Source organism: Pelodiscus sinensis, chromosome 1, assembly GCF_049634645.1.
Source record: "Pelodiscus sinensis isolate JC-2024 chromosome 1, ASM4963464v1, whole genome shotgun sequence".
In the NCBI taxonomy this organism is placed as follows: Eukaryota; Metazoa; Chordata; order Testudines; family Trionychidae; genus Pelodiscus; species Pelodiscus sinensis.
This window is the reverse complement of record NC_134711.1, coordinates 121,542,583-121,560,615: the sequence shown is the minus strand read 5'-3', so window position 1 is coordinate 121,560,615 and position 18,033 is coordinate 121,542,583. Positions and strand designations below refer to the sequence as shown.

Genomic DNA, 18,033 nt, shown 5'->3' with positions numbered 1-18,033 from the left:
CATTGGCACCCTTTTCTGGAAAAGGGATGCTAATGAGACTAGTCGGAATTGCAAATGCCACGGGGGATTTAAATATCCCCCGCGGCATTTGCATGAACATGGCTGCCACTTTTTTCTGGCTCCGGGCTTTGCCGGAGAAGAGTGCCAGTCTAGACGGGATCTTTCGGAAAATAAAGCCTTTTCCGGAAGATCCCTTATTCCTCTTAAAATCAGGAATAAGGGATCCCGTCTAGACTGGCGCTTTTCTCCAGCAAAGCCCCGAGCCGGAAAAAAGCGGCAGCCATGTTCATGCAAATGCTGCGAGGGATATTTAAATCCTCCGCGGCATTTGGAATTCCGACTGGTCTCATTAGCATCCCTTTTCCGGAAAAGGGTGCCAATGTAGACACAGTCTGTGAGTTACTGGTGTTTAAGGCTTCCTGATTCACAGTTCATGCCTTTCCTTTTTCCCTGCCAAGAAGTCTTAGTTTAATGGGTAAATTCACTCTTGGCATAAGAAATCTCTTAATCAGATCCTCTTCTGGGGAACTAATTGCATTTACAGTGACCAGAGTGCTAGTTCAGCTGTAGGTTCTCAGCCCTCTGTCACAGAGGAGAACCTGCAGTGAAGTGTAAATAATATAAAGGGCCGTATTCTGTCATCTTTTCAAATACATACCTGCCATTGAAGGCAACTGAAATATTGTGTACAAATTGATGGCAGGACTTGTGTTAAATTATTGTATGCTCAGCTCCTATTGATGTCAAAAGGAAGTATATTATATTTGTATAGATGATTGACTTTGGTCCTGTAAATCCAGTAGAAACATGAAGCCAAATCCTGTGGTCCTTATTCATTTCTTAGTCAGGGTGCGTCCACACTGCACCCTTAGCTTGAAATAAGATATGCAATTTGCACTACGCAAATTGCGTATCTTATTTTGATTCTTTTAGAAATAGGCTATTTTGAAATTTGGTTCATCTACACAGCGCCAAATTTTGAAATAAAACACTATTTCGAGACATCCCTGGTTCTCATGCAATGAGGTTTACTGGGATGCTGAAATAGCACGTCTGCTATTTCACAATAGCGGACGCATTCAAAAGACACGGGGTAGCTATTTATGGTATCCCGAAATAGTACTGCAGTGTATACGTACCCTCAGTCAAAGCTCTTACTGAAGTCCAGGGGAACATACTCAAGTAGGGATTACGCTATTTGTCACCATGCTGTCCAGTTCTCCCGCCCTCCTTCCCTGGGGTTTTTTTACAGCAAGATGTCTATTGTGTGTTAAAAGAGTAAGAGCAAGATGTCTATTGTGTGTCATATCTGCAAAAGAGTCAGCACACTAACAATTGGTGCTGACACCAGTGGCAGATGACTAACTAAGAAGTTTAATAACTGAATAAAGCCTAAATGATACAAAGCAAGGACATTCAAGGTCTTTTTAGTGTGGTATTCATCTGTAGGGAGAATGTTAGTGGGGAAGGGATGGACAAATATATTGTGAGTTACTTTACGTCTGTTTTACTTTGTAATTTTAACTGCTCTTTTATAGTATCTTCCAAGTTAAACAGTGTCTTAATCATAATGTTATAAAGAAAGAGTTAACAATTTTCTTAATGACACTTAGCACTTTTATATTGCTGTAGATCTTCAAAATGCTGCACAAATGTTAATTAATTTAGAGTGATAGCTCTGAAGATGGAATAATTTATGTTGAATTTAAAAAAAAAATATTTTGCCAGGTTTCAGAGTGTATGGTAACTGTCTGATATGTTTTACAGCTACATCTGTGCGCTCTGTCCCAGATCCCACACTGTCCTCCTCAGACATCGAACAGATTTTACTTCAAAAGACAGCTGAAAAAGAAGGTGAACTTAAAAAAGCATTTCAGACAATTGACATTGATCAGGCCCAAACAGTCACAAAAGGTGAATTCAGAAGAGTGATTGAAACCTTTCTTTTCCCTCTGACACAAGCACAGTTTGATGCCGTGCTGGCACAGGTACGCTATGTGTATAATCACTTGGGGGCTGTTCTTATCCATGTCAATGGCAGAATTTCCTCTCAATTTCAATGGGAGCAAGCAAGTCTGGTATTATCAAAATGATGATAGATGGGCCCAAACCCTTTTGGCTTTAAGTGAGTCGTTCTAGTGACAACGATAAAATTACCTTTATGAGAAAAATAAACTAGATATGGCCATTTGTATTTCTTTTAAAGGATTCTGTCTGCATTCTTTCCCTCACTGACTGAAGAAGTTGCAATTCTTTACTAGATTTTGTGATAATAAATACAATTTTAATATAATGTAAAATGAATACAATCTTATTCCTGGAGAAAGATCAGATCGGAAACCTTTTGAGTGATGGTGGAACTTTCTTATTTGTATTGTAAGGAACTTAGTACACATTTGAGCAGTGTAAAATAATGAGTAATTGGATGAAGAATTGTTGTCTGTTCACCTCTTTTAAGCCATAGCTATAGTGGTTTATATCCTTTACAGACCACTGGTTGTACACACCGTTTGAGATTTCAAAACCCAATAGGGGATTTAGCTATGCAACACCCATTAAGTTCAAATGGAATTGTGAGGCTAACTCCTCTTGACGACTTTGAAAATCTTAACTTCTTTGTCCGTGGGGGTCTGTTTTCTAGTATTAGATCTATAAAGTTCTTATATATTGTAAAACCAATGTCAGTAACTTTATTGTGCTACAGCAACATTTAGAAACATGCAGTGAACTGCATGCACATTCAAGCCCCTGTTTATAGTTGCTTTCAACATAGCTACCATTTCCCCCCACTGCTTATAATGAGTAGAAGATGGATTTTTTAGTCTTCTGGAGTTCCAGTCCTGACCCATTTCCTGTAGCCATGAAGTTCTGTCCTAAGGTTTCACAGATTTTAGGTTTTATATCCTTTCCAAACATGCTTGTTTGTTGATTTTCATATATATTGAGTTGTTAGAAGGTATTGTTTTCACATTATAAAAATATAGCTCTCTGAAAAGAGAGCACCAATTTCAGTTAAAAAGTAAGTAATTAGGGTCCTTGATGATACCAAATAAGCAATAGGTGGATCACATATGTATGTGAAACACCTTACGTATGCATGTGGTACAATAGAAAGATTGTTTCATCAGTTGGATTAGACAGGATATATTTTCACACATCATCACAGAAGATCATAGAGTTAGTGTCAGAGAAAGACCCACATGATCCTCAAAACTTGGTCTCTTGTAAGCATAGAATATATCCTCTTGCTGGAGCTTTTATCAGATATAAATTGATACTTTATTTGAGCCTAGACAAAAGGTGAAAAGAAATGACATACAGTACATGCAACAAAAGAGAGGGTCTCAGAAGGGATTTTTGCATTTAAATAGTTAACTAATAATGCTAGTGAATAATTCTTTTTTTAGTTCATGAGATTTCATTATAGGATTTATCTAGAAATCCGTTCATTTAACACACTTTTTATTGAAATGTAGATTCCGATGACTAGCAAAGTTACCATACCATATCTTGACTTCCTGGCCAAGTTTACTAGGGTTGCCAAAAGTAACAGCATGCAAAGAAGGTAAGAGCTTCTTATTATGTAATCCCGTTATTTGCAAACTGTGATCATAGATCATTTGCTAGCATCTGCAGAGAGCACACTGGTTAAATAGCTCTAGCTCTCTGTTTCTATCTATCTGTTACATTGTGTTACAAACAGATCCAGGTACATTAAGTATTTTCCAAATATTGCTTTTCCACATAAACAATTGGTTATATGACCACTAAAGGGAGAGGAAGTAGTCTGTCAGTAGTCTGCATTGCTCTTGTAATGCAAACATGTAGCGCTTCAAGCCTAATTGGTATATTCTGTGAACTAGCAGAAGGTATAATTGAGTATAAGAGAAGTTAGATGTGAATTGAGGCTAAAACTTTTTTAGGGATACTCAAAAAATATCACTCAACTTGCAGGATTCAGTGTATGTCCAAGACGCAGTCTGGGGCACTCATAAGCATTATTCTGCCAGGAAAGTTAAAATGTGGTAGGATTCATGCCTTCAGTGTAAATAAAACTCTCTGGAGCTTCACTTTCAGCCTTCTTTATTTCTGATATAAATCACTTTCACTTATAAAGGTGTGTGGAGGTACCAGTTTTGTGGGGTAGATAGGCAATTTGGGCATTAAAATGAGTGCCTTCCTTTCACATGAAGCACGTTTGAGAGGTATAATCATAGAATAGGAGAATACTAGGACTGGAAGAAACCTTGAGAGGTCATCGAGTCCAGTCCCCTTCTCTCAGTACCATACTGTATATTATATTTTAAAACAAATCCTAGTAGCTTTCCTCCAAAAGTGACAGAGGAATGACTCTGCTATGGGATCCTTATGGAGATTTCCTTTTAAATATTCCCTCTCCTGCAGGTTTGATTGTGAGGCCAGATTATTCAGGCTCTGAGAAACAGTTGCCTTATTCTACAGATTCTGACACAGCTTTTACAATCAAGTGTAAAGTTAACAAACCTCCCAGAGAAAGAGGGAGAAGCAACAATGGGAGTAGTTGAAAGGAGGCAGGAGGAAGGCAGAGGAGGAGAGGAAGAGGCAGAAAATAGAAAGAGGGAATGTAGGGATGCTGTCTTCAGAGAAATAAAGGAGCTTTACAAAAAATGTGATTAATTAGAAAAAAATAATTAGAGAGTAAACCATCACGCACAAAATGAAGGGTTAATCCTTTTTCACATCATGGAAAAAATAACAAATAGGCTATATGTGGGGCCTATTAATTTCATGTGGAATCTGAATGATTTTTGTTCATAAACTCTTGGTTTATACTTGTGAAAGAAAACAGAGAATAAAGCCTATGATTAGAAAATGCTGCATTTTGACCAATTACTTGTAAAGGTGTATTATAACTATATGCAATGTATGTCAGAAAATGTGAAGCAAAAATAAATGTGGGACAGTTGTAGCTTAACTTACAAGAGTTTGCCACTGGGGGGCAGTACAGGTGCTGTTTTTACATAGAAAATGTTTTAAGAGGGAGCTTAGGGTCTGTTTCTGCCCTGATTTAAAGCCTATGTAATCTTAGCGAACCCAATAGGTGTAAGTTAGGGCGGAATTTGATGTTTAGCAATCAGTCCTTGAAATACAGACATGAATACTTTCTTGTATAAGGTTTTGTAGGGTCTAGTTGTTAGGGGAAGAGCCTGGGAAAACAGGAATTTAGAATGTCATATTCAATGAGAAAAATAAAACTTGTTAATTGTTAACTGTGAAAACGTTGTTCTCTGTGCTTTGGATGTAAGTAATGGGGGAAGTAAAAGTGAAAGTAGGGTTATTCTTTTTCTAAAAGACCTTGCATGTTAAAAGATAATTGACAATGATTCTTTAAGTACAAAGGGTTAGATCAGGTTAGCTCCTGGTAGGTCCCAACACCACCGTATTTACCTGCTCTTCCGCAGGTACAGGGGATAGCAGCTCCTGTTGGCTGTGGACCACCGTTCCCGGCCAATGGGAGCAGAAGCACAGGCAAATATAATGGCAGCGGCCCACCAGGGGCTAACTCTAGTGAACCGCTGCTGTTTCATTGCCCACCGCTGGGCTAGATCCTCATTTAGGCTGACGAGTACTTGATGCAGCTGGGCATTGAGGTACAGACTTGTCCTTGGTGCTCACCTGTTTCTAGGATTCTTGTGGGTGTCACTCTTGTTCCCTGGCCCAGCCATGCTGCCAGTGGCACCACAGGACTGTTATAACAGCTGGGATTGCTTAGGCACCAGAAAACTATACAGTTGTCCTCCAGCCACATCCTCCACATTGTCAGCCAGAGTGTAGGAGCTAGAGCGTCTGTACATTGTTCAAGAATCCACTTGCACAGGGAGATCATCTGAGAGCTGGACCGCCAGATTTAGTGCTACCTCGTGCCAGTGGAGCAGTGTTGTGCAGCCAGGCCTGGAGCCCTGTATAGGATCACTGTGGAGGTCCATTCCTGCTGTCTTTACTCATTCCATATTTAGACAAAACCCTCACCAAGGGACCATTGTTTGTCTATAACAGTAATGCTGTGCATTTTCCTTATGTCTAATCCTTTTGCTACTATTATTTATTTTAGATGGAATGGTAGCCAAGGCGACCAAACCATGACATTAAGTCAGCTGGAGTCCCTCTTAAAGGAAAAGGTACCGTTGCAGTGGATAGTAACAAACTAATTGCTAAAATCGTTATCTACTTTATAAGTTAAGTTGTGACATTATATAAATGGTACTGATACTCTCAATTCTAGATGTTGCTGGGTTGCTGGATTCATTTAAGAGTTGGATTTATTTAAGGGGCCTGATTCTTCACTGTAGTGTGTCATGGGTAATTAAATTTGTGGAAAGTTGTAAAAAAAAAAAAAAAAAAAAGGCTACCAAATTAGAACAACAGCATTTACTTTGTATGAAAGTAAATACATGGTGTGGATAATCCAGCCTAAGATCTCTGGAACCATGTCATATGGAAAAAAAGTCTGGTACCTTCTTTTGATGGTAATAGTTTTGAATGGCTATGTGTAAATTAGATTTTTCTCTGATGGAAGGAAAGTCCAAATCAGTGTAGCATTCTTTTTATTATAATTGGACATCAATAAAGCCAATCAGAGATACCCGATAGTAGCAAATATTTGTCCTGTCACAGAGCTCAACAGAAGAGTATTCTGTGCCCTTTGGAGCATCATGTGTTGTGTCTCGTCCCACCCAAAGATTTTCATGTAAACAAAAAGCATCCCCAAACATAGCCTTATGCAGATCCTGCCCCCTGCACTACTTGGCACAGTCATGGCACATATGTTGGGAGGGTACAATTAAATCCTTCCTGTTTTATAACTTCTATTGCAATCTCAAGGCTGCAGTAGCATCGTCACCCCATGCACCCCTTTTATATGGTGGACATATGAATACATATATTTTCTCCAGTCTTGAGTAAAATATTAACATATCGCAGAGCTGTTAGGACAGATTGTACCCAAGACAATCTTTCCTCACTGCAGAAAAGCCCATCAATCATAGCTGAATATAGTTATTATTAATGTCATAGCTTTTATTCATTTGGCTATATGCAACTAACTGGAGAGTAACATTTACATTTTCATGTAGAGTATGTCATTTCACAAAAGAAACAGATTAGATATCTTCTTATTACAAAATTTATGAATTGAAAATATCCCCCAAAGTCCTAATTAGTGTTCTGGTACACTTAATTTACCAAGTTCTGTGCTATATTTTAAGAACATTCTGAAACAGAGGTGATATGTATATTCAAATACAGTAATAGAAAAGGCTACTTAAAAGTAAGGTTATGGCTACATATATATTCCAGGACAATTTTAGTTAATAATCCCAAGCATTTCAAAATATGGGAACTAATTAGGGAAACAGATAAATGTTCAGATACACTTAGAATTCATACAACCTTTTAATCAATTATTCACTTGTAAAATGGCACATTGATTATTCCCAAACCAAACTTTATTCTGCTCCTGTATAGGTGTCCATCATTCAGAGACACATCTGTATCACTTACTGTGGTTTATGGGAAATTGAGCACACATATTTCTAAAAATTGTGTCTTTAATGCCATTTTTCTTTATCTGTAAAACCGAGGATAATAATTCTCACCTGACCAAGGTACTTTGATGGTAAACACATGCATGCTTGGAAAACACGTTGAGATCCTCAGATGGAAGGTTCTATAGACAGTGTTGTTATAACGAAATACATGTTGCTGCAGACAGTGCAAGAGGGTGGACTACATGGGTATGTCTACACTATCACCCTAGTTCGAACTAGGGTGGTAATGTAGTCAACCGGAGTTGCAAATGAAGCCCGGGATTTGAATTTCCTGGACTTCATTTGCATGTTGCCGGGCGCCACCATTTTTAAATGTCCGCTAGTTCGGACTCCGTGCCGCGCGGCTACACGCGGCACAGACTTCGTAGTTTGGACTAGGCTTCCTATTCCGAAACGAGGAGTAACGGTAGTGTAGGGTGGTAGTGTAACTAGGGTGGTAGTGTAGACATACCCCAGGACCGATTGGATATTCTATCTAATCTAAGCAATTTGGTGACACAATAATAACCACTTTTATGATTGGTCTGAGGGTAGGAGAGCGCCTTTGCCTGCCCACACCTCCTTCCCCCTAGGTGCCCATGCCCCTGGCTGGGAGGAGGCTTCGCGTGCTGTGCTCCCTTGTCTCCAGGCCCTGATTGGCCTGGGGTGGGGGAGCGTGGGAAGTCTCCTCCCGCCCTGCCAGGAGTGCGTGGCACTTCTAAGTGCCATGTGCTCCTCACAGGGCAGGACCAGCATGGAGGAAACTTTGTGTACTCCTCTGCCCCTAGGCCCTGATTGGCCTGGGGGCAAAGGAGCGTGCAAAGCCTCTTTCAGCCCTGCCAGGAGTGCATGGCACTTTTAAGCGCTGTGCGCTGCTTGCAGGGTGGAGACAGAGTGGAGGAAACTTTGCACGCTCCCCCGCCCCCAGGCCCTGATTGGCCTAGGGGCGGGGGAGTGCATGAAGCCTCCTCCAGCCCTGTCAGGAGCACCTGGCGCTTCCAAGCACTACGTGGTCCTGGCAAGGTGGAGGAAACTTTGCGCGCTCCCTCTGCCCCCAAATCCTAATTGGCCTATGGGTGGGGAAGCAGCAGGGCTCCCGTAGACCGGATCCACCCACTTGGCAGGCTGGATCCGGCCCACAGAGGCCCTTTTGCCCACCCCTGTGATATTTCATTGGGTGCTCCTGCAGAACAGGGTTTTGTGCCACACAGTGGTGCCCACTTCCTGTACCCCAATCCTGGGAATAGAATGTCAAGGCACTGCATAAAGTGAAAGAGGTCCCTTTGCACAATGGAGGTTCACCAGGTTAGCTGCCAAGAGAGCTCCATAGCCTCAAAGTCAGGGGCAGGATTTTCTCCTTACTCATCCAAAAGCACAAGGGAGGAAATATTGATTCAAAGGGTAAAGGGAAAAAAAAGGGATTAAAAAAAAGTTAAATTCCAGGAAAAAGAAAGAAAGAAAGAAAGAAAAAGACATGAACCAACCACTAGAAAAAGCAACTTTCTAAGAAGGCATGTGAGGGTACAATGATGGCTCCATATGCATTTATGCATCATGTTTACATTTAAGCGTCTCACTGCTAGATGCTATATAGAGATGTATGTGCATAAGTATTCATACTAACTGATCCTTAGTTTTGGACCTAAACTGCTAGTGTCTCCTTCAAGGTAAGCAACATACTGAGTCTGATTCTCAATTACACTAAGATGCCTCTACACTCCAGTAAAGTGTGGTACAAAGAGGCCTTAAAGTGCACATAAATATATTACACGGACTTTTAGGGTCCCTCTAAATAGCTAGAGTATATATAAGGCCTTAAAATAAATGAGAATTAAGCCCAGTATTTCTTCCCCACTCCCCACTTTTCTACATCCCTTCCCCCACAAATTTTTGATTTTATGTTTATGAGGCTCTGAAAATAGTCTAATTCTTTTCTATCTGGTTTGGCCTATCTCTACCAGCTGGTAAATAGGAAATGTTCACCGTAGGAAGCCAATACTCTGCAGAGTGTAAACAGATGGAATCAATATAAAGTGACAAGTTAGACTGTGCTACTGAGAATACAGAGCCAAAACTAAGAGCATAACAGTCACGATACTTATTTTGTTCCAATTCATTTGGTACTGAATAGCACTTCATATATGCACAGCTGTGTCCTTCCGTTTTTTACTTTCTTTCTTCTGGTTTGATGATGACAATTTCAAAGAAAAACTTTAATTAAAGATTTTACACAAAATGGCCCAAAGTAGAATATAGGGAAAATGAGCACTGATGTGTTTATTGCAAGAGAAGAATTTTTTCATGCTTTTATTTTTCCTTTTTTTTTAAACAAAGCAAAAAAAAAAAAAAGTGTCCAGTACTTGAAATGTGCTGGATTGACAGCCTTGAAGGATGAAGTCTTCTGTTTGTCTGAAAAGCAGACAACAGATTGAGCTGTGGCTGTGAAAGCTTACTAACCCTGCCCTTTCTGTAGACCTGTTCTGGAGAGGCCACCCTCCAGGGGTAAGAAGATAGTTACATTTTCAAGCCCATTCCAGGGTAGAATGTGTGTATGTCTGCATGCATGTGTGGGCTGAGGGACAGAGGATGCCAGGATTCAGGATTGCTTCAGTCCAGTATTGGTAACCTCCCCAGAAGGGCTGTGGAAACGGTGGGTTATGGCCTTTCTTGCCCTGTATGGATGATAGACTTTGGCTTCTATAGAGGAAAGCACATCTTGCACTCTGTAAAAGCGTGATGCACAAGCTGTGTTTCTCTGGGAACTGCTGCAGAGGCAGGGTGCTTCCAAGCTACCCCTGCTGCAGGCTGTGTGTTAAAGGGACAGGTGAGTTTTAATCCTTTTGCCGCCGAGAATGACAACCTGACGATGTTTGACAGATTTTCACTAAAATGAGGAGGCAGTCAGGAGACCTGGATTTAAATGCCAATCCTGCCACTGATTCATTCCTCATTGTACAGTTCTGTAGAATAAGCAGTTGCCACTCTTACATTTTTGCTGTTTTTGCTTCAGATAAATAGATAGTTCAGTACTTGCCATCCCCCCTACATTATCGGGTGTCTGCTATAAAGAGGAGCAGCAACTGGTTGTTGGCACCTTGCAGAATTTCCTTCAGATTCTTTTGTAAGTGGGGAGTAGCTTTTGCTACCTGCAGAAGCCATGGGTTTCAGATTCCTCTCTCCCTGTCTCTCCCAGTCTATGTAAGGGAATCTCACAAATATGCTCAGAAGACCATTCCAGCATTTTGCATTCCCTGAACAGCATGCTTCCTCTATGAATTGTGCTACAATGGGTTCACTTGTCCTGTGGATTCCCCTGAAACTCCTTTCAGGGTTGTTCCATACTGTATGGGGAAGGTCCTGTAAATTAGTGTAGAAAGATGCAGATGGGGTGTGGGGATGGGGAGAATGCAGTGCAGACCAGTGAACCCTCACCATCTTCCTCTGCTTGCCCTGTCAAACATTCAGAAGTGAAATTTTATGTTCACCATGTAGAGCAGATTCCACAAAATTAGTGAAAAGGAAGGAGAATATTATGCAGTTGGTACCCTACAAGCTCAGATGCATGGGTGTAGGCTCTCTTTGGAATGCATATGTTGAGGGACATATGGGGGTTATTAAAGATTATTAATAATTATATTGCTAGCAAAATACACTAGTGTGGTTAGCCTCATATTTGGAGGTAGAGTACTTCAGACTTTGTTGGGTAATCTGTGGTCTACATAAAACTCTATTTAGAACTCCCTGTGTCTGGTGCAAGATGTGATTTGCACTTAATTTTTTTTACACATCAAACTGTAAGAAAATACTTTAAACACCTAGTACTCCAATAGCTGCCTTTGATCCTGAGGGATCCCCCAGTGTAACCCCATCTACCTACTTGTAACTGATGAAATGCAGTCACTTCTGGGGTGAAATATTGTAGTCAACTGGCACACACTAGTAGCAAGAGAGACTCTGATGGTGAGATGCCAAGACAAGGTCCTATTGTAATGAAAAGTATGATGGGCTCATTAATGTCTAATGAGAACAAAAAGAACTAATTTTGGAATAGCTGACCATGTTCAGTGATCAGCTGAAATATCCTTATTTAATTGTGACAGGATCCCTGGAATACAACCTGGAACTGGAGTACTGATGTATCCCCTTTATCTCTCCAGCCCAAACTGTCTCTCACAATGCTTTACAAGTGACTACCTATAACCTCCCTTCTCCCACCTCTCAGTGCTATTATCACTCAGTAGAACAGCACATGGGAGTCCCACATGCAACTACGGTGTGTGACTTCTCCCTGCAACATTCACAAATCACACTGAGAAAGGCACCAGCATATCTTGCAAGCCCCCAGCATTGCACTCTGGTCAGAACTGCATTGTCTTGACCTGGTTAGGAGCCTGACTAGTATAAGTTCAAAAGCTTCAGCGGGTAGCTGAGTAGTGGTTCTTATCTGCCTCTTTTGACAATCCAGTCTTTAGGTGTTTATAGACTATTTGTTTTTCCTATTACATTCCAGCTCGGCTTTCCCCTTGATTTTTTGTATACCCACTGCCTCTTCTTGTCCCCCTCCCCTCCCATTTCTTTCTTGCTTCTCCCCCTGCCCCCACTTCTCCTTTATTTATTTTAGTTCTGGACATCCGACACTCTGGTAATCTGAAGAAGTGGGCTGTGCCCACGGAAGTTCATGATACCATCTACGTGTTTTGTTAGTCTTTAAAGTGCTACCAGACTATTGGTTGTTTTTTAAGTTTATAGTATAAGTTCATTACCCAGACTGCACCTGCCTTAATGCAGAGAGGACACACACTAGCCTTTGCAACCTGATCTGAGATTCTCCAAGCCTTTCTGACAAAATACACCATTTTATGTAAAACGTAAAACAGATTTATTAACTACAGAAAGATGATTTTAAGTTTGAAGACACAAAGTCAGAGATAGTTACCAAAGAAAATAAATAGTAAGTGCGCAGTCTAAATCCTAGACTTTATTAGATTGAACAATATTTGGTTAGAATCATAGAGTTGGAAGAGACCTCAGGAGGTCATTGAGTCCAACCCCCTGACCAAAACTGGTTCAAACAGTTTTTCTCACCCCACTAGATGTTGCAGGTTTTCCCTTTAAGCCTGGGACCAGTCTCCTCAGTTCAGGTATTAGTTTCCCCAGCATTCTTGTTCCTTCCAATGTGGGTGGGAGAGGAGAAGAGTGCTCTCATGATGCCATTGACTCTTATTTTATACTTTTACTCCTTGTCCCTGGAAAGAAACTAGCCCAGGCATGCCTGGTAGTAGGCCTTGATGAGTGATAGACTTGAGCAATCCTCATTGTGTGGTGTTTCTTCTACAGAGTTGTAAATCCTTTGTTTACAGCTCCCCTGTTGATGAATGGTCGTTTAATATCCTCCTGGGTTTCATCACTTCCTTTGTTGTCACTGGAGAACTAACAATGAATGACTCCAAAACTTACGATGTATTTCAATAACAATCATACAGCAACATTTCTTCATAAACACTAATGATATACATATTTTGACAGAACAATGGGTTTCAGCAGATTATGGTTTTTAAAATGATACCTCACAAAGCATCCATTGTACAAAACATAGGATTATATGCCAATGATGAGTATGGGAGATCCAGGATTTCTCTTTGAGGCACAGAGTGTCACAGTAAGTAAATTCCATGGGGTTCAATTTAACTTACAAGGTTGAAGGGCTGAGTTAAACCCAGGAAAAGAATCTCGCTGTCTTTCTCTCCTCCTCCTACTGCCTCCCCCCTCTCAGCTCTCCTTCGCCTCCTGCCTCTCTCTCTGTCTCTCTCTCTTCTCCTCCCCTCCTGCCTCTCACTCGGAGGACCGCGGAGCCCGAACCGTCGCTTGCGCCACTTGCTCCTGCGTGGTAGCCTGGCTGAGCAGCGCAGAAGTCAGCCAAGTGCCACAGCGGGAGGCAAAGGGGTGCGGGGCGGTGACGTCCACGACCAGGGGACAGGGCCTGGAGCCGCTGTCACACCGCACATCACCGCCCCGCCCACCTTTTGCCTCCTACGATGGTGCTCGGCTGACTTTTGCGCCGCTCAGCTGGGCCGCCATGGGGGAGGAAGCATCCCTTTGGGCTCCCCCATGGTGGCCCGGCTGAGCGGCGCAGAAGTCAGCTGAGCGCCATGGCAGGTGGCGAAGGGGGGCGGGACGGTGATGTACACGGCCAGGCCCCACTCCCTGGCCATGTGCGTCACTGCCCCACCCCTCTTCCTCTCCTGCCGTGGCACTCGGCTGACTTCTGCACTGCTCAGCCAGGCTGCTGCGGGGGAGCAAGCAGCGCAAGCAGCCATTTGGGCCCTGCACTCCCTATGCAGCACGGGCCGCCCAGAGGGAACAGCCAGCATTTCAGCAACAGCACCCCTCAGAGGGAACAGCCAGCATTTCAGGCAACAGCGCCCCCCAGAGGGAACAGCCAGCATTTTAGGCAACAGCGCCCCCCAGAGGGAACAGCCAGCATTTCAGCGTTACAGACTCTCAGACACTGGGCTACTATATATATGATTTATTGTGTTGTCTTAATTCTTCATATTAACAAAAGGGAATTTTTATGAGTAAAACCAGCTTTCCCTCCTCTTTGTCTTCATCCAAAACAATAACAACAACAATCCTATCCCTTTTCATCATTCTGCCTGTGAATATCTGTCAAATTCCAGTCGTACCCTGACTTTATGTCATGATTCTGCCTACTTTGGACTAGATTGTGGGTCCTTTATTAATATTGATGGGCAGTTATAACCATAGATCATTCCATTGAACTCATGGGATTAACTGCTCAGCTGCGGAGACAAGGGGTTCACAATGGCAAAGTCCCTATTGACTTCAGAAAGAGCAGGATTTCGTGTAACGTTTTGCTATTTTATACTCCTGCTAGCATGGTATAGCTGGATTCTATTCTAGCTCATGTACCATCATCAGAATAGGTAGTTTATTTCAATTTGTAGAATCTCTGTTGTTACTCCTGTTGTGTAGAACACAACTTGACTTTCAATTCCTAGCTTGAATTTGAAGGAGTCAAAAAGAGCAATATTTTTAAGCAAACTTTTCTTACTTGTAAACTGAGCAAAAATTGATCCTGAAGTAATTGAAAAATAGCTTGGAACCCTACCCTCTCATGTTTCAGTGTATAACTGCATTTTCAGGGTCAGACTTTGTATAGGTTTTTAACATGGTCACAGAAAGGGACTGCACTTGTATATGTCACCACCTTCACTAACAAAATCCCATGTTTTCTTTTTTCACCCTCAAACATGCCCTCTGATTTTTGGTAATTATTTGAAGTGGGGGAAAAAAAGAGATTCATTTCTTTTTATGCAGAAAACTAATCATTTGTTGATAGCTAATAAATATAAATTATAATTTTGCAGTATTTAGTTTCTAACAAAACACTAGGTTTTCTTTTATGTACTGCCTGAAAGGAATGAGTTATATTTGAAACTCGTTGCTTTCTCTTAAAAGGTTTTTAACTGTACCAAAACCATTTACCCACTGTGATCAAAAAGGCTGTTTATTTGTTTTTGTGTTACATTGTTGGAAAAAGTATAAAATGCCATTTTTGATATTGGTATAGCTGTCCAGTGCTTGAGTTTCAGGTTACATCAATATTTTTCTTATTTACTTAGATCATTTATAATTTACAGATTTCAAAGAATTTGAAAAGCATCGTCAAGACCTGTAGACTTTTTGACTATAACCGAACAGGACAAATACAGAGACATGAGCTAAGACGGATCCTTGAGATTAGTTGTTTCAGGATGAAGGATGCAGAGTATGAAAAGTAAGTAAGGAAATAGTCCAAGATTTCTGAATGGTGCTTGAAAGGAATAAGTTAATGGACCTCTGTGACTTTCTGGCCTGCACAGGTTCTCAGGCTCCAGAGAGTGGCTTGACAGTAGGCTGTCTGATTAGGATAAGAATAGCTGGCTGGCTGCCAAGAGCCTTGCTCTATGCTGCGGGCCTATCCGTTTTATCACTCACATACACTCTGCAGACTCTGAAACTTCCTGTAGTCTGAGGGAGGCAGCAATTCCACAAAAGAATGGGCCTTAGCATCTGAACTCCTAGCTTCAAGCAGCTTGATTGTTGGGGTGGGAGTGGAGGTCCCACACACGCAGTGTCAAACAGATTGATGTTTGGGGTAGGATGTCTTTGTCTTGCTCACCAAAAGATTATCAGAGGAGACGTTCCTTCCCCCCTTCATATCAGTTTCAGAAATGGTGCTGCTGGTACCTTCTCCCAGACCCTAATTACATGCTGAATGGTGATAACACTGAGACCCACTTGAACCTGTTCTAGAGAGAGAAGTGGAGAGACCTTTCTCCAGTCACTGAAGGTGAAAGAAACAATCTTTTGCTCAATCCTTTAGCTTTCATTGGCTGAGTCATGGGAGATATTTGAACTATGAGTCCCCCTCCAAATGTTATCCAAGGAGGGCAGAACTTACCCTCCTCAGGGAAAGCTTGGAGCTTTGACATCATGCCTCAACCCCGATTGCCAAGCATGGTAATTTAATGAGCGGCCAACACAGATCCTGTCACTGGAAAAGGGGCAGTCAGATAGAGACTATGAGTCCGGGGACAGAGCATAGAGGTCTTTGATTCAGGAACAGGTAATAATGTCAGATCAGCATTGATTTGCTTTGTAGCCTCAGGCAAATCACTTAACCCTTCTATGCTTAGCTTTACAACCTAGGTAAGAGAGTAATTATAGATAGCTCAGTAGAGTAATGTGAAGATTAATTAATGATTGTCCAAGAGTTTAAATTATAATACGTTCCTCCTTGTAAGTGCTAAGTATTAATAAGAAGTCCCACTTTATACTTTTGACATTATGATTCCAGGATCCCTGCCAGCTTTTATTGACAAATGCCCAAGCAAAGGCATCTCTGTCAGAGGGCAGATGTGCAAGTGAAAAAGTGGCCACCGCCTCTATTCTACTGGGGGACAAAGGGCAGTGCCTGCAGCCCCAGAGTGGGCCAAACTCCCCCAGGAGGATGAGTGTCCAATGCAATTGGAGGCTACACTAATTCCATGCATCTCTTGAGCATTCTTTTCTAGTGAATTCCTGTGGAGCTCTGGCTGTGATTGAAAGCGTTTCCTCTTCAGTGGAAATTTTGAAAGAAGGCAGGTGAATTGCCCCTGGAGTTCAGGGATATCAGCTGGTGGAAGAAGGGATAATTAACACCAGCAAACAGGAGAATCTAGCTGTCTGTACACCAGATAGTGGTTTCCAAAGATGATGTATCATCTTGGAATTTGGAGCTGCTTTCATGGATGCATACGCCATAAGGTCTATAGAGCTTTTGTCAGCAGCAATCTTGGAAGCTATTTTCTGTTGGATAAGGGCCTAAAGGAAAATTAAACAAATTAGGATGGGCAGTTCTTTTGTTGTTGGTTCCTCCCCCGACTAGAAGCAAACCCCCAAATAATTTTTAGCCTATCTTTTCTGGCTGGGATCACTGTTTCAATTTTTATAGATTTGCTGGCAGGTACACTCTCCAGAATTACATCCCAACAAAACCAATTAAATAATTTTGTACATGCAATTATAGAACTGAAGCAATATTCTTCTAAGGCAGGCAATCAACAAACAAAACAATGCTTTATTTGACAATAAGCCTTGTGTTTGGCATTGCAATCTGAAAGGTAGTAAATCTATAAAAATGTTACTACATCTCCATAAGTACTGAATAATAAAAAGGATGACAAATTTTTATTTGAGGTTTTTTAATGCTCAACAATTACGATGTTTCGGATAAAACTTTTGAAGCGTAACATATAAAATAATGATAAGGGATTCACCTTTATACCGGAGAGCAGAAAATAAAAAATAATACATTACTTCTTTTATTAAAAATCACAAAACTACAGTCATGTTCTCTTAAAGAAGCCTATTAAACTTGACAGATTTTAAATTTAAGCAAACTCTAGCTGAATTCCTTACTTGGATGGACCATTAAGCATCTTGGAGTGTATTCTTTACTCAAAGTGAAGGGTGGTGTCATTAATGAAAATAGTGCATAGAGGAAAAGATATTAGTGCCCTATTCCAGGAATGAGAAGACTTTAGCTTTTTGAAGGAAATTAAAATCATGGGCCAAATTCACTGTTATCTTGTCAGTTTTGCACTACTTCAGTTAAGAAGGGGTTTTAGGTTGTTTGCATCACCATGGCAACACAAAGGAATTGAGCATGCCAATAAATCTGGTTCTCTATCTCCACCTTCGTACTCCATCCTTATAAGTTACCTTCCCCAGATCCAACTTAAACTAAATGGCTGTGTCTAGACTGCACCCCTTTTGCGGAAAAGGGATGGAGATTAGACACAGAACAATTGCAAATGAAGCGGGGATTTAAATCTTCCCCGCTTCATTTGCATGAACATGGCTGCCACTTTTTGCCGGCTCGGGGCTTTGCCAGCAAAAAGCGCCAGTCTAGACGGGATCT

The 18,033-nt window shown here is 41.4% G+C and overlaps 1 protein-coding gene across 5 annotated transcripts in view; it reads left to right on the top strand.

Moving 5' to 3' along the window:
* The window catches only part of EFCAB6 (EF-hand calcium binding domain 6), a 158,218-nt gene that overhangs the window by 16,529 nt on the left and 123,656 nt on the right, over positions 1-18,033 (top strand). For 4 of the 5 annotated variants that reach the window (XM_075899557.1, XM_025187059.2, XM_075899552.1 and 1 more), the window contains 4 exons: positions 1,768-1,988; positions 3,477-3,565; positions 6,092-6,158; positions 15,230-15,366. In XM_075899557.1, coding sequence (XP_075755672.1) covers positions 1,768-1,988; positions 3,477-3,565; positions 6,092-6,158; positions 15,230-15,366 — 514 coding nt within the window. The remainder of the gene's footprint in view (positions 1-1,767; positions 1,989-3,476; positions 3,566-6,091; positions 6,159-15,229; positions 15,367-18,033) is intronic. The other variant, XM_075899562.1, reaches the window with a different exon arrangement.